The following is a 26,421-nucleotide window of genomic DNA, read 5'->3' on the forward strand; positions in this document are numbered from 1 at the left end:
TCTGCGGGGAGGCGATGGGGCCCCGCCCGGGTGGGGCGGGGATGCGGGGCCAGGAGCGGGGAGGGGGGGATGCGGGGCAGCTCCGCCCCGGGGCGGTGATGGTGAAGGGGCAGCCCGGCCCCTCCGCTCGCCCTGTTCCGGGAGCGCCGCGTCCCCTGCAGCGGAGCCGGTGAGTGCGGGGCGGGGGTCTTCGGATGCGGATGGAGGCGGGGATGGGGGGGCGGGCCCCCCCGAGGTGTGTGAAACGGGAAGGGGAAGAGGAGGAGGGAGAGGAAGAGGAGGGGTTTTGCCGTACCTGTCGGTGCGCGTCATCGCTGGGAAGGTGTTGGGTTATCGATGTGTTTATTGACACATCGAGGTTCCGCGGCGGGGCGAAAAATGGTGAGGAGCCGCTGTGTGAAGGGGTCGGGCGGGGGGGGGGGGGGAAGGGGGAATGGAAACCCAAAAGGGCCCCCACGCCCCACTGCGCCGGCAGCGAGCGCCCGCGGAGTCCCCGGGGAGCGAGGGGAGGGTGCGGGGGGCGGCCCGGGCCGGCTCTGCTGGGGTGAGGGGGGGTTGCACGGGGGTGGGTGGCGGGGTTCAGTGGTGCGCGGCTGCCCGAGACACGTCTGTCTCCCGTGGGACCCGGATCGGGAGGAAAATTCAGCCCGTTTTTAAAAACGCATAAATAAATCATTCAGCCTAAATAATTGAAGAGCAATAAAAAGCACATCAGAATTTTCCATAAGTATCGTTTAAGCTATTGTCTTCTTGCAGCAAGATCAATAATCTGATTTTCTTATCTGTCTGCAGGTGTTCACTGCTAAGTTTGGGTTTTTTTTCCCCACAGCTCCTTTAGCTGAGGCTCACCCTCCTTTGTTTGTTTGTTTGTTTTTCTTGTAGCTGACAAAACCGAGAGGAAAGTGACGTGCAGCCCTAAATCGCCTACGCTGACCCTTGAAGACCTTGTCAGGTTGGTGTCTGGGGGTGCGAGGGAAGTCTTCCGAAGTCTCATCGTTACGATGGTTATTTCCCCCCCGTAAGAAGCACTGGCATCTCTAATGTGGAGTTAAAGTACAGCACCAAGTAATTTCCTTGAGATTGCTTTGATGGAGATGCCCACAAGTAGCTGTGTTTCAGCCACTCCTGTCAAAACCAGGCTGTGAGGAAGTGGCTGAATTGTGGGGGACTTTTGCAGATTAAGGGTATTTTAATTTTGTCCAGTATTATTCAAATAAATGTCTTGGCAGCTTCTTTTTCTCTTCAGCCTCCGTGTTCATTTTCCTCACCTGGAGGGTTTGGGGTTTTTTTTTTTTTTTTTGCCCAGACACAGGTTTTCACCATTCGAGTGTTACTTCTTCATTCTCCTTAATTGCGGGTTATGTGGCTTCAGCAGCTTGTGTGGAGATGGCAGGTGTGATATCAAGAAACTAATTAACATTCTTAAAACGACCTTTCCTCCAACCTAGGTGATGTAAATTAAAGCATGGTGAGGATGAGGAAGTATTACTGGTTTATTATTTTTTTTTTATATAACTGCATAGAAAATAATTAAAGAAACGGTAACTGGCATTGGTGATTGAACTGGTTAAATGAGCTTTGCCAGTTTTCTGGATTTCAGTGAAATAGAGGAGTGTGACTGGGGGGGGTTACTAATGCGGTCGTGTAGCATTCGGCAGGGACCTTGGTGGAGCTTCTCCCCGTGTCTGTGCTCTTGGAAATCTGCTCCCGAAAGCAAACAGCAGAAGCCCAAGCGCTTAGTCGGGCGTGCTGTGAGCAGAGGCGAGGAGCACGTTATTTTTTATGACCTGTAAGCAATAGCTGCTGCTCTTGATTAATTTTTAAACACTCTGAAGAATTTCTTGCTTGAAAATATCCAGAGGATATGCATTTCTTCCTGCGAGAATTAACTATTAGCATAGGTTGATGTTTAAGCATTTTGTGGTGGTGGTTTCTTTATTTTTTATTGAAGGATTTTTTTATTATTATTTTTTATTATTTTTTTTAATTTTTGAAGTAGATTCCCTGGGGCTTTGTCGGAAGCGCTCCAGGCTCTAGGTGGGATCCCTTCCCCCGGGCTTCGTGTTCAGGGATGCGCAGCCGTGTCCCTCGCGTGTCCTCGTGCTGCGTCTGCCTGCTGGGGCTCCCCGGGCCCCGCACCCCGCAAAGGGAGCCGTGAGCCGCGGGCTCGGTTGCTTGCGGGCGCCTTTCCCCTCCTCTCCTCCCCGCTACGCTCGCGGGAACGCGGGCTGCGACAGAGCTGGCTGGCTGTAGCAGTTTGTGTGTTTGAAGTTCCTCGGGCTCAGCTCACAGCAGCGGTGCTGACATCTGAGCGTCATGTGTTTCTTTCGTTAAATGATGTCTGTGCTCCAAAAATAGATTTCCGTATTAAAATACAGCTGGGGAAGGAAGCTCGGGCCGGAGAGAGCAGGTCCTGCCGCGGAGCTGCTCTGATGCATGCTCACCAAATGCATCGCCCGCTTTTTGACGGAGTATTGGGAGCTGTGAAGTCTGGATTACGGGTGAATTCTGAAAATCCGCACTGTGTTCTGGCTGGAAGGTTGAGAAACGACTCGGTCGTTCACCTGTGGCAGCGGGCGTTGCTGCGGGTGGGACTCGTGGCTGGCGCGGTCGGGGAGCTGGAAGTGGGGCGGCGGGAAGACCTGCGCTGGTTCTCGTGGGGAGCGGCTCACGGTTGCGTCTCAACCTCACAGGCGAGGAAAGAGATGTAGATCGACCGGTGACTCCGAAACTCCGGCAGCAAGGTGGTTCCCTGACCAGGTACGTCCTGGTGGAACGGGGTGCAGCCGACGGGAAGCGCGTTTTCCAATTTTTTGTTCCAAAAGATTACGTCCAGCACTACCGTGCTGTGCAGCTGGCCTAATTGAAAGGAAAGAAAAAAAATAATGAAAAGGAAAATAAGCAGTGCTGGATCTGCTCCAGAGTGGAAATGGGTTACTCACGGTGAATTGAGCAGCTTGCCTGGGGCGAGGCGGCTCTCGTTTTCGGATGCCTGGGCCTGGCTGGCTGCCCTGAGCCCGAGTGATGAACACGGGGGGTTGTGCTCTGAGATAAAACACTTTGGGTTGTCATTTATGTGAAGCAAAATGAAAAGAAGCCCAGGTTAGCTCAAGTCTTGTGAGCTTGCGTGGAGCTGATCCTGCCTTTGGGTGGAGACCTCCGAGGCTTCTTCCTGGTGCTCGTGAATGATTTCTGCCAATTTCTTCATGTAACGGGCATCTAACGTATATATTGGAAGGCATTAAAAATATGAAAAATTGAAAATGGAAAAATTACATGAAGATATAAAAATATGAGATATGGAATGCTGCAACTACCTGACTTTCACTTTTTAAATTATTTCATCGTTTCATATGGATTTGTTGTTGTTTGGTTTTTTTGTGTTTTTTTTTTTTTCTCTTCTTAAACAAACTAGCCTTGCAAAATGGCACCAGCAGCTCCGAGAGAAGCGGGAGTCTGGAGGCAAACCAGAGCTCTCTTGTTCAAGAACTGCCTCATTAAGTGCAGGACTAAAAAGAGCAGCGTTCAGGTGAGCGCGGCACGCGTTTACGTCGGGTGTCTGCCGTTGTTCTGCGTTTCCGTGGCTCCTGAGAGGCCCTGCTCAGTTTTTGTGTAACGTTGCTGAAGCTTCAAGGTCCGCTCCGAATTTTGGGTTGAAATAGGCTTTTTCGGAAGGTATCGTGTGATCCTTTGGTTGAAAATGTATCCTCAGTGTAAATACAAATATATATAAAAAAAAAAAATCCTTGAATTAACGTTGCGATCTTATTGTACCGTTAGAAACGGTCGCACCTGTAACTGAGCAATATAGCGGGATTAGACCTCTCCAAAAGATTTTTATCTTTCCTGACGGTTTAGCTCTGTGCGTAGGTGATGTGTGTGATATTTAAAATGAATTTTGAGGTGCAGGAGAGACCGTACAATGCCTGGCTAGGCTTGTTTAATGATTTGTGTTTTGCTCCTTTGCAAATAGCAAAAGTTTGCTGATATGTAAAGCAAGCGGAATTATCCCTGTGTGCCTTAAAATGGCTCCTTAGGTTACCAGCGCATGCGGTTAAAATCCTGCTGCAGTGCCAGACAAGGATTTGGCATTAAAATTATTGTTGAAAGCATTCAGGGAACTTTGCAGTTGAGTAATTGGACTCACAGTCACTCCTTTAAGCTTCGTGTAACTAAGAGAAACTTTTGGAAATTCTTGTTTCTATGACTGCTCTTTGAACTTGTATTTATTTTTCTGTGTGCAGGAGGTCCTTTTCCCACTCTTTTTCCTGTTTTGGCTGATTCTGATGAGCATGATGCACCCGCACAGGAAGTTCGACGAGGTCACCAACACCAACCTTGGCACTCTGGATACCTCCATGCTGGTGAATTTTGTCATCGGATACACGCCGCCGACCCGGATGGCACGAGAAATCATGAAGAAAGTGGCTTTCGATAACTTCGAAGATGGTATTGGAACCTGAGCGTTTTATTTTTCTCAGTATGTCTCGTGCCGTGGCTTGTGTTTGAAGAGGGAGCTCACTGTTGCTGATGATGATTAAAAAAAAAAAAAAAATTTCTTTTCCATCGCAGATAGAGAACAGACTGTGAGGGCGTTTGTTTTTTTTTTTTTTTTGCTTGGTTGGCAAATGTTCTGGCACTGCCATCTCAAAGTAGTTCACGTTCCTGCTGTGGCAGCCAGCAAGTGTTATGTAGCTGCAGGAAAGGTTTTGGGAGAACCCAAATGGAAAATACAGAAAGCCCCTGAGCAGCTCTAGGGCTAATTAATGCTTGTCCTGGGACATCTTGGGGCGAATTCAGGAAATGATGCTCGAGTTCAGGAAATGATGCTGTCCTGCAGGTATATTAAGTCGCATTTTCTATCCTGTGGTTATTATCAAAACAACATTATAATGGGTTTGTTTTTTTGGGTTTTTGTGGTTTTTGTTTTGTTTTTTTTTTTTTTTTAATTAGAATTTCCATTAACACTATGTCACCTTTTGAAAGCAATTTTTTTTTTTTTTTTTTTTTCCCCTTTTCTTTTAAGTGCTTTGCCTACACATCTAGCGGGAACTTATACCTCCAAACCCAAATTTTTAGTTTGGTACCTTTGATTCTCTTCCTCGTGGCATGCATGCTTCAAAGGTACCGCGGAGAAACCGCCCAGCCCCACGTCTGTGTTTTCCTCACGGGTGCCCTCGGCTGCTTTGAGCAAATGGTTTCACTTTCTGCATTTGCAGCCCATCTTCCTCCCGTCCTCTGCTGAAGTTGGGGCAAAATACCATGTTTTCGTATATTTAGCCCCCTGCACTGATTTAGTCTGCCCTTCTTGAGAAGTGCTGGTGCTGGAGAATAAACTCTCGGGGGGCCGGCAGAGGATTGGGGCACAGAAGCTACTGGAGCAGCAAAAAATGGGGGGAAAAGAGGGAGACTGGGGTGTAAATTTGAATTACCCACCCCGCTCCTGAGCGACACTCCTGCGGGTTTCTGTTCAGGAGAATACTTCCTTCACTGGGATAAAAATATAACCGTATAAATATATATCTGCCCAAAACCAAATAAATCATTAATGATTAACGTGATGCTTCTTTAAAGCTATTGCAGTGTCTCTTCCCGCTGTGCGCGTGCCTAAATCAACCTGATAATGTCTTCTGTCTCGCAGGCATCATCACAGAGGAGTATTTAAGCGAAGAGGAGCTGCAGGAGGCCAGTGCTTTTAAACCCTCCAACTTCGTGGGCGTAGTGTTCAACGACGCCATGTCCTACCAGCTGAGGTTCCCCGATTCGGTCGCAATGTCGTCCATTTATATGGAGTCAAGAGGTAAATGTGCACGCTCGTATACGTGATCTGTAACAGGATACACTAAAAAATCATTCCTCCTTTTTATTTTTTTGGCCTGATGTTGCATATATTGATTTTCTGGAAGATTTTTCCACCATTTATGAGGGATCACTTCAAGCTGCACCATCTTTACGTTAGGGATAGGAGAGCCGTATCTCTGTCTCGTCACTTTTTAAAATGTCCTGCTTTACCTTGCAGCCAGTTGCTCCAACCTGCGGAAAGGCTGTGAGTCGGTGACGTACTGGAGCTCGGGGTTTACGGCTCTGCAAGCCTGCATCGATGCTGCGATTATACAGGTAAATCGGGAAAAAAAGAATGTAAGAAAACCAAGGAGCTTCAAATCTGTGGACTGCCTTGGCTCTGACTGTTTTTGTGATGTTGTCTGTTAATTGTGTAAAATTCCAAATAAGAAAATCAGCCTGAATCTGATGAGCGGGCAGAGTATTGCATGTGTATTTTGCCGTATTTTGTACAGAAGTGTTCTTGTCCAGTTGAATAACCCGGGCATTTGTCCTCTTTTGTGTCCAAATGAGCCCGAACCAAACATCACAGCAGTCATCGAAGCACGAGGGCTTGACAGTGCTCCCCCCAAAATCCTGTTTAAGATGCTGTACCGCAGGGGCTGCAGAATTTGCCGTGTTCTTTGGTGTCAGTGTTTGCCAGCAATGACTTTTTCCCTGTTTCTCTCCCCTCTTGCCGCTCCCACTGAGAGCGAGTCTCATCCTTTTGGGTGCTAGGAATCGCAAAATTGTTCATTTTATCTCCAGATGTTCAGATATTCTCCAATTCCTGTGCTTTTGGACTGGGATTTGGGGACAGTCAGGTTTCGGGGTATCCACATCTCTCCCTGTCAGTGGGGATGGAGACTGGGCTGAGCGCGGTGCTGGGGGTCGCTGGGTGGGATGGGGCTTTACAATTGGGAGCGATGCAAAAGTGACTCTTCCTTCTCTTCCCTTCAGCTGAAGACCAATCAGTCCGTTTGGGAACAACTGGAACTGACGAGAGCAATGGTTATGGGAGAGGCTGCGGTGGTGGAAATTGATAATTTTCCTCGTGCCATCATTTTAATTTACCTAGTGATTGCTTTCTCACCATTTGGGTATTATTTGGCGATTCATATTGTGGCGGAAAAGGAGAGGAAGTTGAAGGAATTCTTAAAAATACTGGGACTTCATGACACTGCCTTTTGGTATGTGAGTGTTTGGTATAACCCATTCTTTATGAAAGAAATAGAAAATACATAAAGAAATGCAAAAAGAAAAGTAACACTTTCTAGGAAAACTCTTCTATCCCAGCACCGAGCTTTAATTGTTTTCAGTCTGAATAATTGAAAACAGCCTAAAAATGAGATATTCTGTAAAATCTAAGATATCAATATCATGAAGTAGGAATATTTTTGTAAGTAAATACCAGAGTAATGCTGTTGCATTTATGCACGTAAAGTCACGCCAGACTTTAGAGGGATTAAACACGGTGATGCGTGAGATTTTTATGTGGTTTGGTTTTATTGTTTTTAAATATTTTTGGCTCAGTACCTCCTTTTCTGGAGGCTCGGCAGGTAACCTGCAGCCTCTCTTCACAGTTTGTCAGCAGCGTTTCCCCCACACGTAATTAAATGAATCTCACTCTGGAGTTTTAACGTGACAGAGCAGTCTTAGCAACAGGTTTTAATTTGTTTCCTTGTCCTGCTGGAAATTGTCCTCTGCTGTATAATGGTGGGATTTTTTTCCAAATGGGAGGATGTACTGATTTGAAATCATTGATATTTGCGGAGATAAAAATTATTTTAGCTTTGCCCTTTGCCGCAGCAGCCAACAGGGCTTTAGCATCTTTCCCTCTTGCACCATAACAGCCAGCTGGGGTTCTCTGGGTTGTTATTATTTTTATTGATTTATTTATTTTTTGGGGGTTGTTTTTGTTTTATTTCTGCACCCAAGCTCTTTTGTGGCAGTCACTTCTGTTTGTTTGCGGTACGTCCTTAGTGCCACGTCTTATGCAGCCGAGCCCTTCACCCGCAGCGGTGGCGCGCTGGCCCCGCTCGCGCGTCGGCGTTGGGCACCTCTGCTCTGGAGAAAACCTTTTTACTTTTCCCAGTGTGAAATGGGAGCGACCTGCAAAGGCAGACTGGTAACGCAGCTTTGATCTGCCGCTGAACAGAACTCAGGAGTGTGTTTGTGAGGAAGACGTGTCATTTTTTACTACCTGTGCACAACCTGCCCTTGTTTCCCGAGGTCAGAGCTGCTCGCAGACTGGCAGCTCTGTTTTTAGGAAGAGGGTTTTATTACCCTCCCCGGCTACTGGGATGACTACCGTATTAAATTTTAAACAGAATTTCTTTAATTATTGAAACTTACTACTCAGTTACCCTCTTTTGGTTATACCAGGGGATTAATTATGCAAGGTAAAAAAAAAAAAACAACCCAACCAAACCATGAATCATCGAATTGTCTCTCTCTTTGGTGCCGTGGGTGTTGATGTGTGTGCTGTAGTGCTTAGAACAATTACAGGGATGTTTACAAGAGCTCTTTTTATTTGGGGGCTCTTGTTTTGTTGCAAGCCTGTCCTTTGGTGCAGCTGACTGGAATATTAAGGAATGCTAGTTTTAGCTATTTTTATGTGAGAATAATTCAGGCTGGGAATTCATTGACTGGTTTCTTTTCTTTTATTTTTTCTTTCCACCCCCCCCCTCCCCCTCATTTTGCTCCTAGGCTTTCTTGGGTGCTGCTCTACATGAGCCTGATTTTTGTCATGTCCATTCTTATGGCGGTGATTGCGACAGCCTCTTCCCTCTTTCCCCAGAGCAGTGCCTTTGTGATATTTCTCCTTTTTTTCCTGTATGGCATCTCTTCAGTAAGTATTCCTGATCTCGTTGAATTTGGCCATCCTATCCCTGTGGGGTTTTTTTTGTTTGGTTTTTTTTTTTTTCTCCCTCTTACTATATAGTGTTAAAACCCTAAGTAAGGGTCAGAGAATTAATTTAGACAGCAAATTGCTTGTCAGAGTTCATTAGCAACCAGTGCAGAAACAGTTATTTCTTTACTGTCTGTCACTCACAGAAGGTGCACTAAGCCGGATCTGTATGCGCCTTCAGCCATATGGCTCCTTATTTTTCTTTTATGATTTTTTTTCTGTGTTCTGTGACCTGCTGTCTCTGGGAAACTGTCCGTCCCAGTGGTCTGTTTGTCAGGGAAGTGCGGGATGTGGGTGAATGCTGTGGTGACTACACCAGGGAAAATGATTTGATTATCAGGAAAAGTAAAGCTATACTCCTTTTACTTCATTTTTTCAATACCTTGTATTTTTTTTTTTACTACAGTACCTTCTTATCTTTTGTTTTTAATCTCTTCTTAGGTTTTCTTTGCCCTTATGCTGACACCTCTGTTTAAAAAGTCAAAGCACGTGGGTATAGTGGAGTTCTTGGCGACGCTGGCGTTTGGCTTTGTGGGCCTTAACATCGTCCTGCTGGAAGATTTCCCCAAGTCCTTCGTGTGGATCCTCAGCCCCTTGTGTCAGTGCAGCTTCTTGATCGGTGTCGCACAGGTAAAGAACCTTCCGCTCCTCCCGTTGCAGCCTCATCGCGCTCATTTGTCTTGCGTCGTTTTCAAATAGGTCGTGATGCAGATATTCTTAACATTTTTTTTTTTTTTAAATAAAATGATGATGATGGGGGAAAAATGGCTATTGTAATAGCTTCCCATGGCAATTTAATATCTAATGAAATACAGCACAGCATCAAGCAGCTGTTATTCTTTGTGTTCATTGCTGCAATCTCAGTCACTTTTTTTTTTTTTTTATTTTTTTTTTTTTCCCTGTTGCTAAGTTTTGCACGCTGCTGTCGTGCCTTTCCAGGCCGGTGCGGTGCTGATGTGTAACATCTCCCTCTGTGTTTGTTGGCAGGTCATGCATCTAGAAGATTACGAAGATGGTGCGACATTCGCAAATCTAAATCATGGTCCTTACCCCCTCTTCATCTCTCTTATTTTATTGGTGCTGGATAGCGTATTTTATCTGCTTGTGGCTGTCTACCTTGACCAGGTTATCCCAGGTACGTTCTTGAGAAAAACTGAACTGAACTGTGCTGGCAGCACCAGTTCCTGAAGTCCTGAGCGCCTCAGGTCGACAGGACTGGTGGACCTGGTGGCGTTTCTGACTTAATTTCAACTGCGGAGAAAGGAAATGCTGGTGTTTGCAAATAGCCTTTACGCTGTGGCTCGGAATACTTTTAGCTGCAGTAACTTGTATTCCATTAAAGCTGAGAGATGTGAGCAGAGGTGTGAGCACCTGGAGAGCTGATGCGTGTTGTGTTTGCCGGCTGAACCCTGTTTCCCTCTTTCTAGAGGAAAAAACTTCCTCGCTGCATTAACCAGCGCCTCAGCCTTTGCCGTTTGCTCTGAAAATTAAAGACTGCTCTGCCTGTTCCAGACCTTTCCCTGTGGCGGCGGTAGTTTAACGTGAAACACAGAATGAAGTTGTTAATCTTGAGACTAATGCCCGGTTAAGCCTTTCAGCTCCAGTTGCCTCTGGTCTCTCTGGCTTTCTGTTGCCGGTGTTGAAGTCGCTGCTCTTTCGGCACCGGGGGTTTCTCTTGCGTAGGAGGAGGTTTGCACGTACATTTAACTACTTGGCAAAACGGGAACCTGCCAGCAGCGTTGGTGGGAACCGTGCCTTACATGTGGATAACGTAAACTTGGCTGATGAAATCCCTCCAGAGTGGAGGTGTGGGTGGCTCCTGAACTTCTAGCAGTGCAGCTCATGGTTTTTGTAGCTAAAACCCAGAAGCTGAGGAATATCTGCCGTTGCTGTTAAGAAATTCTCTTTTTCCCTTTACTGTCCAGGGGAGTTTGGACTGCGCCGCATGCCGTTTTTCTTTATGAAGCCGTCGTTTTGGTCAAAGCGCAGAAAAAATTACAAGGAGTTGTATGAGAGCAGCATCAACGGCAGTTTAAGTTTCAGTGAGATCGTTGAACCCGTGACTTCCGAATTTCAGGGGAAAGAAGCCATCAGGTACGATTCCTGCCCTGTCCCACGTGTCGTTTAGCTAACCTGGGTCCCTGACGTTTAACGTGTAATTTGAAAATCACTCTTGTTTCTCCAAGTGTTGGATCCAAATAGCATATGGTATGCATTGCAGAGAGTCCTCCACACGCACGCAGCACTGCTCCTTTCCGTTTTCGATGAAGGCCCATCGTCAACGACATGGATGCTCTCCAGGGATAAATCGCTGGGCTTTAAGAAAGGATTTGTTTGTGGGTTGTATTCTTCCAGTTGGAGTCCTCTCAAAACTGGCCGATTTTCCATTCCCTCAGTTTCACTGAGGCCACGAGAGGCGTAAGCAGTTGCAGATGTTGAAACGCCTACTCTTCTGGGAGGGTTTAGTTTCTGGTAATACACATTTGAGGGGAAAAAAAAAAAAAAAAAAGCTGAATTCCAGGTTTGTGTGAAGGCTGTTGGGTTCTCCATCAACCAGAGGAGAACTTCATGGTGGTTTACCCAGCTGCTGTACCTAAGAGGGTAAAACAAAACTGAAAAATAGATGGCCACACTCATCTTTTGCATTGCATTTTGTGTCACCTGTTGTCTTGCATCTGGACTGTCATCTATTTTTAGTGTGTCTGGGATTCCTAATTTCGGTATCTTCCTTTTAGCCCTTGTTTCCATCATTTTCCAAAGGCATAGCCTGATGTGAGTTGAGGAACTCTGCGTCTTCACTCCTCCTGATTGGCTCCACTAGTCTCAAATAAATATTTGAGCTTAGTGACAAGAACGACTCTTGTGTTGTCCATGCTGTCCATGTCTCTTTGGACATCTGCCATAGGTTGAAGGCTCTAGTCTTAATCCTGATTCTCACATGAGGACATTGTGGCCATTTTTGCATTATTCATCCACCCTGGACTCTGTCCATAGCATCCATCCAACAGCTCTCCATCACTTTCACACTGTCTTGTCATCTTTACATGTAGAGGTTTTGTTTTCTTTCACACTCGGTTCTCCTTCCCGCTATTGAGACCTGTAATCTGTCCCCTGTCCTCATTTTCAGTGTGGCCAGGCTTCCAAAATCCATCCTTCACGTGGTGCCTTCAAATAACATGGTTGGGTTTTTTCATCTTGAAAAACAATGGGGCTGGAAGGAAGCTTTTTACCTTTCTTGGAGAGAAAGATAACTTGCTTTCTTCGGCCTAATTTTGGTCAAAAGCTGTCAGTAATCACTGGAGTCTGTTCTCTAACATCTCTTTTCCATATCGTGTCTGTTGAGTCTTCTGTTGAATTGTGACATTTTGTGGGGGTAGCCATGCCCTTTTCTGGCTTAGGAAACCTCTGGTGCGTTGTCCTACATGTGAAAGAAATACACATTTGAAATAATTCAGTCTGTCATCATAGGAAAGACCTTAGAAGGATACCAGAAAAAGCTTTCTGATACCAGAGTGGAGATGGATTCAGTTCTGTGACAAGATGCCCTGGCTCTTGACTTGCCTCTGTGGGTCTTTAACGTGTCTAGTGCCACTTTAGCGTGGTCGTCTGCTTGTGACTGCTGTCGAGTGTTAACCATTCAAAATGATGTATGAAGACCTTAAAATAGTTTATAAAATGACATGTCTTCTTTCAGAATCAGCTGTGTTCAGAAAACATTCAGGAAAAAGGGGGAAACTGTGGAGGCTCTCAGAAGTAAGAACGCTTTAGCTTTTTAGCTGCTTGTCAGATGCAGAGGAGCGATAGCTGAATTGTTGAGTGGTCTTTTGTCTTTCAGTTTGGGCTTTTTGGTTTCTTTTAGTGGGGTGGGACCTTGCAGCATGAATGCCAGATGTGCTCGTGTGTGTCTTCTCTCACCGCTTTGGCAGTAATCTTGTTTAAAATGGCACCCCAGAAAGAGGAGCCCTCCCGTCACTAAAGCAAGCCTGCTGGCATCATCCCCGTTATTCCCGCTCCGCTCACTTCGTTAGCAATGCGATCTTCCCTGCCCCGTCCCCCTGATCTTTTCATCTTGTTGCCTTGTGTTGGCTTTTAAACGTGCGCAGCCGGTGCAGGGACTGTCCCGTGGCGGGGCGTGGAGGTAAGGCGTCCCTTTGAGCAGAGCCTAAACGCATACCCCATATGGCAGTATTTGAATTTACCTCCGCGTGGGAGCCGGCTCCGGGCACCGCGAGCATGTTGCTAACATCTCCTCTTTCTCTCCTGCCTGTCTCGGGGACCAGATTTGTCCTTCGACATCTATGAAGGTCAGATCACGGCTCTGCTCGGGCACAGCGGGACCGGGAAGACGACGCTGATGAACATCCTTTGCGGGCTGTGTCCGCCGACAGACGGTGAGCTGCTCTGGTCTTAGGAGATTTTGGGTACCCTGCTTTTGAGAACCGAAGCTTTTAACCTTTACAGTTATTTCAGGATGCACAAATTTTTGTCTGGGCAATGTCTGGCAGAGTCCGCTTTAGATTCATGTCCATGTTGGCCTGTTCTCTGGCTGTATAAAAAAAAAAACAACCTGTCCTCTTTTTTTCTTTTTTTTTTTTTTTTTTAGGCTTTGTCTCTGTCTATGGGCACAAAGTCTCCGAAATTGATGAAATGCTTGAAGTGCGACAAATAGCAGGGGTGTGCCCCCAGTCTGACATACACTTCGATATTTTAACGGTGGAGGAGAATCTCTCCATATTTGCTGCAATTAAAGGAATCCCTCAGAATGATTTGATACAAGAGGTAAGCCAGCCAGGCACAGATACTGTCTTATATATTCATTTTTAACCTGTAGGGCAAAATACTTGTACAGTGCACAGGTATTTCCTTAAGACAAATTTGAAGGGAATAATTTGAGTTATAGTACAATACACTACAATGGACAAAGAGGTGCAGACAGATGGTTTTACGCACGTAAACTGTTAAATTTTCCTGGGAAACTAAAATGCTCGTGAAACATTTTTGATCCTAGCATTTGTGTTCAAGCACCAGACACCTTATAACTTCTTTGGGTTGGCTGGAGCTCAAAACCCTGTACAGGTTCGTTGGCCGGGTGCGCAGGTCAGATACAGAATACATGGAGTTAAGAGAAGTTAATTTGAAAGTTAATAATCTGGTTAAAAAGATTTCTAGCCTTTTTTTAACAATGAGCGTTTCTGGTGTTTTGAAGGTGCAGAAGGTGTTGCTGGATTTGGATATGCAGCCTATCCGCGACAACCAAGCTAAAAAATTAAGCGGGGGGCAGAAAAGGCGGCTGTCGGTGGGGATCGCCGTTCTCGGGAACCCGAAGGTGAGCGTGATGGGGGTGTCCCGCCTCGCTGTCACTGCCACGCCTGAGGTGGGTGTCTCTGGTCAAAACAGGCTAACACGTATAATGTGTAAGATGCTGAAATTGTTACTGTGAGCATCTGCCACTCTTTCTTTTTTTTTTTTTTTTTTTTTTTTTTTTCTTCTTGTTTAAACAATTAAAATCACTTCAATAGCTCTGCCTTTGTGCTTGCGGATGTTAATGGCTTAGGTGATGGCAGTAGCTCTGGATTTGATCTCTTTGCAAAATAAATAGTGTGACAAGTTTGATGTCATTTTAGGCAGGTAACGTTGAGCCCCCCAGCAAAACTGTCAGAGCCTTTCCTTGCAACGCTGTCCGGGGGTGTTACGGATCTATTATTTCTAGCCTGCGAGAGCGGGAACTGCTTTTAGATCCGTACTTAAAAATGATGTGTGTGACAGTTCACTGGGAGTTTAAGAGCATGTGTGCATCGCTCACCATCCCTTACGAAAGGAGTGAATTCATAGTTAAGTGTGATTGTATTAGAAACAGAATAAAACAGCGTGAGGCGTTAAGTTACTCTGTAATTCTTCCGTTTGTCACAACAGGAGGCGAATTTATTCAAAGCGTAATGAAGATAGCTGCCTTGCTTACTCTAGGGGATGTTTCCTCCGTGTTTTAGAGGACTAACTAGCAGGCTTCAGACAAAAAGCCCAGTTTCTGTTACTTGGGTGAGGTTTCCTGAGGCCACCGCCTGGCACGTGGGGTATGGCTTTGCAGACACCTCTTGTTTTTGCACGAAGGTTTTACTGCTGGACGAGCCGACGGCAGGTATGGATCCGTGTTCGCGGCACATCGTCTGGAACCTCCTGAAAAACAGAAAAGCCAATCGTGTAACCGTTTTCAGTACCCACTTCATGGACGAGGCGGATATCCTCGCCGGTGAGTCCTGCTGCGGCCCCGGGGGTACGGCCGGGACACCCAGTCCGTGGGCGATGGTCACGTTGCAGAGCAAAAGTGGATAGGATACAAGCATGGAAGGCGCCTTTATTTGAAATATATAGTTGTTTATTGGAGCAAATAGACAGTTCCCTCTCTCTAATTAGTTTGTTTGTTTGTTTCTAGATCGTAAAGCTGTGATTTCTCAAGGGATGCTAAAATGCCTTGGATCATCTCTCTTTCTGAAAAGCAAGTGGGGGATTGGCTACCGCTTGAGGTACTCTTCTTGTGTGATGCCAGTTACGTGACATCATGTATCTTTTTTTTGTTTGTTTGTTTGTTTTTGTTTTCTGTTGAAACCTTTAAAACAGCACTCCTCGCCCCCAAAAAAGATCCTTTTATCATCTTCATTCTGAATATTTAGTGCTCTGCCGACTGATAGCTCTGATGCAGTTGTAAGGAGAAAAGCAAGCTTTGAAAACCCGCTTTCTTGTGCGTTTTCGTAGCATGCACATCGATGCCTATTGCAACACGGAAGCCACAACCTCGCTGATAAGGCAGCACATACCCGCAGCCAGCCTGGTCCAGGAGAACGACGAGCAGCTCGTGTACACCCTGCCGCTCAAGGACATGGACAAGTTTGCAGGTGTGGATGTTTGTTGTGCTGCAGGGTGGCGAAGAGAAATCCATCGAGCGTGACTAGCTTGCAATTCCAGTTAAATTGTCACTTCTGCATTTTATGTGGGCTTATGTATGTTTATTTGGCTGATGATCGGTCAGCAAGGTCTTTCTCAGGGGGATGAGGTCCTTCTCACCTCCTCCAAGGTGTGTTAAGAGGAATGTGGGTACCCAGCAGCAAGTGCTGGGGAGATGCCTTTAGCAAAAGGGTGAAGAGACCCTTTTGTCCAGGCATCCCCTTGTCATGCAGAAGCATCATCTCGTTGCAGAGCGTTTTAATGAGCAGGAGCTTCCCTCCAGCGGGAAGCCAGAAAGCCCGAAGTCCTACAAAAATCGACCTACAAAATTGTGAGCCTGAAAGGGCGTCGTGTCACCGCATTAAAATTCACTGATGAGGGGGAGCGCGGAACAGACGTGTTGGTTTCACTAGATGGCAGCAATTATCTGAGCAGTCCTACGCAGGGCTGCTCGTCATCTCCCGGGAGGAAGTGGAAGAAACAGCTTGTCCTTTGCACTGCGTGGAAAGCTAAGGGAGGATCAATACTGATGTGAATATGCAGCTCATATTGCATAATTATTTTTTTTTCCCCATTGCATTTAATCAGTGAATAATTTATTCACTTTACCTTTAGCAGCCACTGCATGCACTTCTGAAAAATAGGCATCATTACGCAAGATCGAGTCAATTCCCTCAAACTGTTTTAAGGAGAAGCCGAGGTTAGGAATATGCCTCAGCTGCTAGAGCAGAAGAAACTGGGGAGATCTGATGAGCATCGTTGAGTATCCAGCTGTCCTTCCCATTTTACACGTTTGCATTCCCAGTCAGTGTGCCCTTGGCTCTGAAGGTCCTTGTTTTGTGAAGTCCTGTGCTTCATAGGACTGGCGAGAGCCCAGTAGCGTTTTGGTTATCCCAAGGAGCTATTAAGTGCTCTCACTCCAGGTGTAATTTTGGTCTTGCCCAGTTAAGCTGTCTTTACAGGTCTTGGGGGGTGTGTATATATATACACACATATATAAAATACACGTATTTTTTTTTAAATATATATAAAAATTACTCAGTGATTTTATTTGTAAAATTCCTTTGTGCCTGGGCAGGGATGTAGCTTGGACAAGCTCTCCTGCAGTCCCTGTGTGCGATGTTTCCAGGCGAGGGGCTCTGAGGCAGATCTGAGCCCGGGAGCTTTAGGATGCTGAGGTGATTTTCATAAACATTACGCTTTGTGAAAACGCACCAACTTCCCACACCTGACCAGAGGCTGAGAGGTTTTTTTGCTAAAAGGAGCTAATCCCAACCTCTGTTCTCGAGTGACTTGTGTCTTCATAATTAAGCAACCACACTTGCGCATTACCTGATCCCGTGCAGAAGGCTTTAGGGAGGCCTCTGATGTGCTTGAAGATCTCTGTGGAGACGATGTTATCCTCTTTCAGAACAACCAATACGTTTCACTTTTTTTCTCTAGGCTTGTTTTCTGACCTCGACACGCATTCCCACTTGGGTGTTATCACCTACGGCGTTTCCATGACGACGCTGGAGGATGTCTACCTGAAGCTGGAAGTTGAGGCAGAGATCGATCAAGCAGGTGGGATGGACTGTGGCTCTTTTTTTGTTTTCCCTCGTATTTGATTTTGTCTTAATTAGTGTAGAATTCCCCATGCAACATCACTGCCAGAAGGAGTTTTGCTATGGAGGTAAAAATAAAAGCTCATCTCGCATATTGCTACATCCAGCAGCATGGGATACCTTTGGTCTTGCATCATTCCAGGCTTTTGAAATATTTAACATGAAAAACACACAAAAGCAGCGAGTTGGATGGGGAGAGATTCTGGGAGGATCCAGGGGAAAAGGTTTTTACTGGCTGTCTCTGCAGTAATTAATTTTTCATCCAGTTTATCTAACTTCTTTACTTTACAATTGCACTTCTTATGGCTAGCTTTTGAAAATGTGCTTTATTTTCCTAATGGAGCTTATTTTCCAGGACTTGTAAATGCACAGTGTAGAAATGATTTCCAGCTTTCTGCATGAGCAGTAATAGTAGTGGCCTGCACTTAGGGCTGAAATAGCTGAACTTGTCTTTCTTCCTTTCCTTTTCTTTTGAATTGAAATTTAATTTAAAGCTGGGCCTGCTTAATATTACTCCACAACTAAACAGTTCTTCTTTCGATGTTGACTTTGAGTGGTTTAAGCTAGCTTAATCTTTCTGGGGCTTTCTGTGTGGTACAGACTCGTAAACCATCCCGCTCCGCAGAGCTCTTGCGTGGGTACCAGGGGGCTGAACGGCTGAATGTGCTGGTACTGAGTAATATGGGCGCACAGAGAGGCCAGTGGTATGGAATGGGGGCAAGTCTGCCCTGGCAGAAATTTGTTCATCTGCCTCAAGTGTGTGTGTGTCAGAGTTTTGGGTGGATCGGTGTCGCTGACCTTGGGGTTGAGTTGGGAGATGGGGGTGGGATGAGATGGCTCCTGCGATAGCAAGGGGGAGGAACTGATGGCCATCCAGCTTTCTCCAGCCCTGCCCTTTCAAACCATGTCAAATTTGTAGAGTTTTACTCTCTTCTTTTTCAGATTATAGCGTGTTCAATTCCCAGCAAGCGCAGGATGAAATGGATACAAAATCCTTCGATGATATGGAGCAGAGCCTCCTGATGCTCTCGGAGACGAAGGCGCCGGCCATGAGCAATACGGCCCTCTGGAAGAAGCAGGTTTCCACCATAGCCAAAGTTCATTTCCTTAGTCTCAAGCGGGAAAATAAATGTGTGAGAGTTATGTAAGTATCGGGGCTTTCTCGTTTGTATAGAAAATTCTCAAAATTATTTGGAAGATACCAGAGAAATGGCAGAATGCAATTAATTTTTTTCTCCGTAGTTACATTTCAATAATAACAAGTATTACTGTTGAATACGTGCTTTTTTGGGGCCAGGGAGATGTTTTAATAACATGGTTATAAACTGGGTTGCCTTTCACTGAATTTTAATAAAACCAAAACTTTCATTTCTTTCAGGTTGTTGCTTTTTCTGATTTTTCTTGTAGTTCAGATCTTACTATTTTTCATACACCACATCATCAAAAATTCTGTAGCTGCTATCAAACTCTCCCCAGATTTGTACTTGCTGAAGCCCGGAGAGCACTATCACAAGTACAGGAGCCGTCTCCTGCTGCAGAACTCCACAGGTAGGATTCAGAGATGCTCTGCGGGAGTAGCTCCCGTCTCCGCCTCTCTCTTTAGCGTAGCATTTCACGTGGTGGGGAAAAAGTGTGTGTGCTACTTTGGGGGTTCGAAACAAACTTTTTCCTTGAAATGAAGAGTTTCCAAGTACCCAGAGTCGGTAGAGAGTGAATATCCTTTGTGCTTCGGTTGAGAGATCCTCCTCCTATATCTGGTAGCCTTGCGTTCACTGTGTCATAAGATGACCCAGATGACTGGCCAGAGAGAAGTTTAGATGCATCAACAGTGAAGTCCTGCTACACAGCATTCTGGAAAACTCCTTTTTGTTTCTATTTAGGGTACTTTAAAAGTGCGTAGCAGCAATCCACGCAATGGAAATGAGTGTCTGCTTGAGCTGTTGGGAACTTAGTTTCTTTGGACGCTTTATCAAAGTGCTGCTGGTGTCCTGCTCTCTTAGCTGATTCTCTGCTCAGCTGAAACTTTTGAGTATCCTGATAATGATCATTGGCAGCTCCGCTTTCTCACTGCTGCATTTGACTTGCACAAATTAATTGGAGCATATAACCAAAAAATGTTCTTGAGTTCTTTGGAGGCTGTTGAGTGGGAATCTGAAATAAAAACATCCATGTTGTTCAAAATAGCAGAGGGCTGGTTTTGGTGGTCACGCGTAAGGAAACAGTGATCTTTCACCATAGCATTATGTCAGTGGGAAAATGCATTGATAATTTTGTGTAAAAATTCTCCAAGCTGGTGATGAGGGCTCATGTTGTTTTCTCTGTCTCGCACCAGAATCGGGTATCGATGACATTGTCCGCTCTCTTGGAGGCATGAACATACTCCTGGAGATGTTCAATGACAGTGATTATGTCTCAGCTGCACCTCACAGCGCAGCACTAAACGTGTTTGACCTTGAATCCAGACAGGTAAGATGGGCAGAGCGGCTCGGCCGTATCCCAAAGAGCAGACACGCAGCTGGTTAGGGGCTGGGTTCGGTGCACTCCTGTTTGGGAGGGCTGTATTGAGTCACATCGTCAAATAATCATAGAGTACTGCTTGTACAAGAGGCCTGCAAAGAGGACTTGTATTAACAGAATGGAAATATTATCAAAATAAATGTTCTTCCACAATGGTAATTATGGAGGGCTAGTAAAACTTCCACCGCCCTTTCTTCCACACAAGGATACAAAAAGCCAAGAGAAATATTTTACTTCACAAGAGGCCTGGCATAGATTTTTTTATTTTTTTTTTCTCTCCTTATACTGGCTGAATTATACAATTTGACAGAAGTGTAATTCCATGGTGTTCTCATGTGTAAAGAAAAATGAGTTTCTTGGATTGCAGGTGTTCATTTCGATATGGTCGCTGAAGGAGAGTCAGAAGGATTTGAACACTGGGGTTGTGTTTAATCACTGGCAAAGGAACTGCTTTGCAATGTGCCAGCTCGCTCTCTCAGTCCCGTTTTTATTCATTGCAAACAGTTAACATCAGTGGGACGGCGCAGCCCGTAGCTGGTGGGAATTTTTGCCTGTCTGGTTTTTAAATGCATTAGCAGGAGCACAGGCGTGCGGGTCGTCGTGTGTTTTGTTTTTCAGGCTGTAATTGTCTGGAGCATCACTTCTCATAGCCTCACAGTTACATAAAACGTTCTGGGAACTTATTCCAAAGAATTTGTTCTCTGTGAGCATGCCTGTTTTCCTGAATTGGGTTACGTGTTGTAACCGCCCTGAGCAGCCCAGCGATTCCTGCAAAGCGTACTTTATTGTGCAGAGATTTTTCCCAATGTTCAGGTTTAATTAAACCCATAGGAGAGCTCTCCCAGGGTATTGCCCTTCGTGCAGGAGAATTAACGTAGCGCGTACTTTCCTCTCCAGAACTATGTCTTCACGCTCGTATTCAACAGTACCATGGTGCACTCCCTGCCAGTTTTGATGAACATTGTCAGTAATCTACTTCTGCGCAATTTAAACGTGACGGAGAGCATCGAGATCTGGAGCAACCCCTTCATTCAGGTGAGCAGCACCCGTGGCTGTCAGGAAGGATCGGGCCCCGGTCCCCAAAGCCCATGGAGTAAGTCCTTGGTGGCCTGGACCTTTGCAGAATTGAAGAGGACTTGAGAGGTGCCGGGATTTTGTTCTACTGCTTGTGGAAGTGAAGGAAGAAGGGGCTTGGAAAGAGGATGTCCTGTTGGGAATTTGTTAAGGGTTACCTGCAACGGTCAGGGGCTGAACGCGGGGATGCTGGAGATCTACAGCCTCCTGTGAGAGCTGGGGTGGCCTTTGGGAGAGGAGAGGACCTGCTGCAGGAGAGCAGTGCTCTAGGAATTTATCACACACGCTTACAAATACTCCAAAAACCTCCATAGATACCTTTCTTCATGCAGCTCAGATGATCTTGAGATGCACAGAATGTATGTTTTAGCATTTACAGTCACGTTCCAGTTCTAAATGCTTTTCTTTTGGTCACACGCGTCTGGTATTGAAGAGATCTGATTTGTATTTCAGAATCTTCCAGACACAATTTTCAGACTGGAGATCTATTTTGAAGCTGTGTTACTGGGAATCATTATAACCGGAATGCCGCCCTATTTTGCCATGGACAACGCTGAAAACCATAAGGTAGACTCCCAGATGTGGATTCACAGGCTGCACAAGAACTTAAAAACCTTGGGATTTGGGGAAAATCTGAAAAGGTGTTTTAGATAGTGGGGTTTGTGATTTAAATAGCGTTTTTGAGAGGCAGTATGGATGTGACTGGTGTTTGCTGCCTGGGGTAGGGCAGAAATTAACATTGCGTTTTCTTTTCCTGCCACAGATCAAAGCGTACACGCAGCTGAAGATAGCGGGGCTTTATCCCTCCGCGTACTGGACCGGGCAAGCCGTCGTTGACCTCCCGCTGTTCTTCTCCATCCTTGTCCTGATGATAGGCAGCCTCTTCGCCTTCCACTACGGCGTTTATTTCTACGTTGGCAAGTTCCTTGCTGTGGTGAGTGCGGTGCGGATTGGAGCGCACGTGGGGATGCGAGAGCACGGTTAGCTTATTTTCTACAGGGATTTATTTTTGTTAGATGATTCAGCAGACTTTTTCCCACCGATACACAGGGAAAAAGCTTAATTAAGGCTGCTGAGGCAGAGGCAGCAGTCAGGCTGCACCAGAGGCAAAATAGTTCTACTTTTTGTGGGAAAAATACTCACATTTTGGATTTTCATTCAGAACTGGAAGAAAATGGAGCTTTAAAATACCAGGATCTTCCAAGGAAGTGCTCCATCCTTTTTTGCTGTGCTAGCTTTGCGCTCTTTGCTGCCGGTTGATGCTCCGTGTGCATCGGTGGGCTGCTAATGACAAGGTTACGGTGACTTCGAACGCAGACCAGCCCTGCAATGAATTGCAGCACATGATTGAATTGAAGAGACTACAAGCCTTCGTGTCTTCTATATTCAGAGCGGGCTTCCCTGAGATATTGGCTGTAATTGAGACGAACCAGATTTTCCGAGCTGCTTTCCCAGCAGCTCTGAGTTAATCAGGTTTGGGATGTGACCGTTGCGCTGCGAGGCTATTTTTCTACCGCTGCATCTGCCCTTGTTTTCATTTCTGTGAAAATGCTAAGGCTGAAGGGGGAATTCCTAATATTTGCCAAAATCATCAGGTCAACAGTTATGGGAGCCTGTGTTATTGGGGAGAGGAGGGGAAAAAAAAAAAAAAAAAAAAAAAAAAATGGTCTAAAGGAAACTGAGTGAGGGAGATTCCTGCCTATCCACGTATTTTTATTTGCGTCTCTAACAGAACATGCTGTACATACCAAGATGACAAAACACATCAAATTACAAAGATGAATCCAGAGTTATGTAGTGCACACAGTGATTCCAGTTGATATTTATACAAAAAAATTCACCCCTGGGTTCTTGCTGTCCATTTCCTGAGAAACCTTTTCTCCCTTTGCAGATTTTTTGCCTGATTGGCTATGTCCCATCAGTCGTGCTCTTCACTTACGTGGTCTCCTTCACGTTTAAAAAAGTCCAGAATACGAAAGAATTTTGGTCATTCATATTTTCAGTGGTGAGTAACTTTACCTTGAGCTCGGAAGACAGGATTTGTAGTTGTTTTATTTAACTGTGTGTCCTTAATGCACAAGAAATTAGAAACATTTACTAATGTCTCTGTATTACTGCCATTTCCTAAATGATAAAAGCTTTAAAAAATGTGCCTCAAATTAGAAAACCTATGCTGAGAGAGTCTGAACTGAATGAAAATGGACTTTTTTTATTTTTTTTTTTTTCTTTTGTACAGACAGCCTTGCTCTGTACCGTTGTGACTGAAGTGGCCTTTTTTCTGGACTACTACCTGATAACCACCATCCTGCATTATGTCTTTTCCATCTTTATTCCTATTTATCCCCTTATTGGCTGTCTGATTTGCTTTATAAAGGTAAGGGGATAGAGGAGGTCCTCTCCAGAGCGCTTGGAGACAGCTGGAATTGGGCCGATATCTTTGATGATAACGGGACAGCAGATACTGCCTGGTGCTGTGGTGCCATCCGTTGCCATTTGACACGTGAAAAACAGCAACTGGTGAAAAGTCACCTTTTTTCTGTAAGCAGAATGTTGCAGTTTTAAAATGAGGAGAGAAGCAAGTCTTCCATGAAATACCTAAAGGAAGACCGTGCGTTTTTCAGCCTGTGTTGCTGGGCAGACCCAGTGGTGAGAGATGGGTTAATTGGGAGTCAATGGCTTTAAACTGGGAGCAGCCCCAGGGACTTTGATGGAGTTTTATTGGTGTCAGGCTCATGCAAGCAGGGTCTCTGGAGAGCTCAGAAAGTCTTTGAGTGACATGAACCTCAAACCAGTCGTTTAAGGGCAGTGTAGAACACGCAGTCTCTGGTAGGACGTTATTTACCTGGATGCGTGTTTTCTGCCTTGTCAGGTCTCGTGGAAAGGCAAGCGGAAGAACGGAGGGTACTACGACCCGTGGGACCGGCTCCTGGTAGCAGTCGTAGCGGTAAGCGTGGTTATTGGATTATCTGCCGGATTTGCTGGAGGGAGTTGCTGACTCCTGCTGGGAGGCCCCTTCTGTTCAGGCATCTTGATTAATAAAGATTTGATCTAGCGCTGAGCACCGCTGGTGCCTGCAGCTTTTGCAACCTGTTGCAGCACGAGCGCGATCAGTCAAGCTGCTGTGCTAGCAGCTCAACTTCTGCTGCGGCAGTGGTCTTACTACCGGTGCCGATACCGATCCTGATCCTTACGGGAGTCCGTGCTGATGGAGCAAGAGCAGGGGACAGTCCCTTCTCTCTCCAAAAACCCCAAATAATTGCCATGAAATCTAAGCAGACCCTGGTTGTGCGTCCTCAGCGTTGACCCACGGGAGCTTCTTGTCACCCATCACGTGGTTGTGGTCGCCTGTAAGGTCACTTGTAGGGTCACCAGCCTTGCAGGGCTGGCAGCTCCCCCAGTAACCAGAACTGTATTTGTTGTAGCCCTATTTGCAGTGTGTCGTCTGGCTCTTCCTGCTGCGGTGTTTCGAGCTGAAGAATGGAGGGAGGACAGTTAGAGAGGATCCATTTTTCAGGTGTGTCCCCGTTGAACAGATTTCTTAAAAGTAATAGTCCAAATAAGCTGGTTTTAAAAGTGATGCTGGTGTATGAAGTGTATAGCTGTGGGGGATATTGCAGAAAATAAAATACCTTTGGTTATATCCCATCCTAAGCATCCAAAGAACTTTTTCTCCTAACTTTACTTTTCTGAAATTCAGTTAATAAACTGCAGAAATAGTTTGGTTTTGTTTTTTTTTTTTTTTACTTCCTTTTAAGTGCAAAATTGGGAATTTTGTAAGGGCATCCCTTATATAAAAACAGAGGAACTTCCTTTCCCATTGCATGGTTAGAGAGGCCGTACCCAAACCAAGAGCTGAGCATAAAGATGTCGAAGTTGCAATCATTGGTGGCTCTTTCGGGGCTTCTCAGATGTGCTGCAGAGATGTGGTTCTCCTGGCTTTGGCAAACACAAATTGCTTTCCGCCTCAAAGCGGTGAGCAGATCTCAGCTGAGTGCCGAGCGGGGGGCATCATGCTGTTTTTTTCCCCTTAGGAAATGTTTTACAAAAGCCAGAACCTGGAAGTGCCCCGATGTCCCGCATGACGAGAACGAAGATGAAGACGTGAAGGCGGAGAGGCTGCGAGTCCGAGAAATACTGAACAGCCCCAAAAGCGAGGAGGTAATGCCGCGCGCCCGTGGGCGCTACCCAAACCCCGCGTTTGGAGATGTCCCGGAGCCGCTGGCATCTGCAGCAGCTTCTCTCCTCTCCTAGATGCCAGCAATCCTGGTCAGCAGCTTGCACAAGGAGTTTGATGAAAGAAAGGAATTTCTTCTGAGGAGGAAAATAAAGAAAGTGGCAACGAAACACGTTTCTCTCTGCGTAAAAAAAGGTTGGAGTTAATTACTTGCTGTTGAGCTGTTTTAATTACAAAAATGGCTCTTGAATCCATGTATCTGACCTCCCAGACAATGTTTTGTGTGTCCTCCATCCTTAGGAGAAATACTGGGGTTGTTAGGACCCAACGGAGCTGGGAAAAGCACGTTAATTAACATGCTTGTTGGAGAGATTGAGCCAACCAGTGGGCAGGTATGTCACATGCTGCAAGCTAAATAGAAAATGAGTCTATATTTAATTTTTTATTATTACTGCAAGCATTCCCAAGTGATTTTTTTTTTTTTGCTAGAACTTTACAAAAACAGCTCTGAAACTTAAAATATTATTGAGTAAAGTCTCTACATGTTCCTTGCAGGTTCTGATGGGAGATTGTTCTTTTGGAATGAGCAGCGAAGATGATTCAGTGAAATTTGTGGGGTACTGTCCTCAGACGAACCCACTTTGGCCAGATATTACATTGCAGGAACACTTTGAAATTTATGGTGCTATCAAAGGAATGAGTCAGACTGATGTTAAGGAAGTCGTAAAACGGTAAGTAGTTTATTATGGACATTTTTAAGGCTTAGCTATATTTTTCTTAGCAGGTGTTTGGGTGGTTTTTTTTTTTTTTTTCACTAATGCAATCTTTTTTTTCATTTAAGTTTTATTGGATCTTTTCAGCAAATTTGGCAAGTGTGAATTTGTAGGTTAGGAGATACAGGTTCAGCCATGCAAAATTCAACTGGTATTTGGTGGGTTTTGAGATTCTGTTTTGTTTTGTTTTGAAGTTATTAGGTGCTAACAATGACCTTTTCAGAGGCTGCGAGGATGAGGAGTCCAGGGCTTGGACCTGTTTCTGGGTTGTCCCTGCGGGCTCCTCTGGGACCAGGGCAGGTGTTTTTGTATGGAAGTGCCCAGCTTGCTTTGCTTTTTTTATACTTTATATACAAATATGTGGAAATGTTTGTAGCAGAGCTCTTCAAATGAGACTGTTTGTGTAGTGTGTGATCGGGAAGCCATCACCCTCTCAGCTTTTCATGTTCGGTCCTCCCCCTCCTGCAGCATCGCAAGTGCCCTGGATTTAAAAGACCACCTGCAGAAGAGGACGAAGAAGCTGGGCGTAGGGCTGAAACGCAAGGTATGGGGGAGCTGCTTGAGCTGCCGCGTTGGGCATCTCCAGCAGCCGTTGTGCCCTTACCCTTT

The 26,421-nt window shown here is 45.5% G+C and overlaps 1 protein-coding gene across 1 annotated transcript in view; it reads left to right on the top strand.

The window, feature by feature from the left end:
* Positions 1-299: 299 nt before the first annotated feature.
* ABCA5 (ATP binding cassette subfamily A member 5) overlaps positions 300-26,421 on the top strand; it is a 32,585-nt gene continuing 6,463 nt past the window's right edge. Inside the window, exons 1-34 of the mRNA XM_086762054.1 lie at positions 300-381; positions 883-952; positions 3,416-3,529; positions 4,245-4,449; positions 5,642-5,800; positions 6,020-6,117; positions 6,781-7,010; positions 8,530-8,671; positions 9,173-9,361; positions 9,719-9,866; positions 10,657-10,825; positions 12,426-12,484; positions 13,012-13,122; positions 13,335-13,510; positions 13,938-14,057; positions 14,840-14,978; positions 15,162-15,252; positions 15,482-15,621; positions 17,114-17,233; positions 18,217-18,418; positions 18,653-18,822; positions 19,607-19,740; positions 20,689-20,826; positions 21,319-21,432; positions 21,629-21,799; positions 22,757-22,870; positions 23,102-23,239; positions 23,735-23,809; positions 24,288-24,379; positions 24,897-25,023; positions 25,117-25,234; positions 25,340-25,431; positions 25,595-25,770; positions 26,281-26,356. Of these exons, the coding sequence (XP_086618180.1) occupies positions 3,425-3,529; positions 4,245-4,449; positions 5,642-5,800; positions 6,020-6,117; positions 6,781-7,010; positions 8,530-8,671; positions 9,173-9,361; positions 9,719-9,866; positions 10,657-10,825; positions 12,426-12,484; positions 13,012-13,122; positions 13,335-13,510; positions 13,938-14,057; positions 14,840-14,978; positions 15,162-15,252; positions 15,482-15,621; positions 17,114-17,233; positions 18,217-18,418; positions 18,653-18,822; positions 19,607-19,740; positions 20,689-20,826; positions 21,319-21,432; positions 21,629-21,799; positions 22,757-22,870; positions 23,102-23,239; positions 23,735-23,809; positions 24,288-24,379; positions 24,897-25,023; positions 25,117-25,234; positions 25,340-25,431; positions 25,595-25,770; positions 26,281-26,356 (4,338 nt within the window). The 5' untranslated portion in view covers positions 300-381; positions 883-952; positions 3,416-3,424. The remainder of the gene's footprint in view (positions 382-882; positions 953-3,415; positions 3,530-4,244; positions 4,450-5,641; positions 5,801-6,019; positions 6,118-6,780; positions 7,011-8,529; positions 8,672-9,172; positions 9,362-9,718; positions 9,867-10,656; positions 10,826-12,425; positions 12,485-13,011; positions 13,123-13,334; positions 13,511-13,937; positions 14,058-14,839; positions 14,979-15,161; positions 15,253-15,481; positions 15,622-17,113; positions 17,234-18,216; positions 18,419-18,652; positions 18,823-19,606; positions 19,741-20,688; positions 20,827-21,318; positions 21,433-21,628; positions 21,800-22,756; positions 22,871-23,101; positions 23,240-23,734; positions 23,810-24,287; positions 24,380-24,896; positions 25,024-25,116; positions 25,235-25,339; positions 25,432-25,594; positions 25,771-26,280; positions 26,357-26,421) is intronic.

Source organism: Chlamydotis macqueenii, chromosome 18 (genome assembly GCF_036417535.1).
Source record: "Chlamydotis macqueenii isolate bChlMac1 chromosome 18, bChlMac1.mat, whole genome shotgun sequence".
In the NCBI taxonomy this organism is placed as follows: Eukaryota; Metazoa; Chordata; class Aves; order Otidiformes; family Otididae; genus Chlamydotis; species Chlamydotis macqueenii.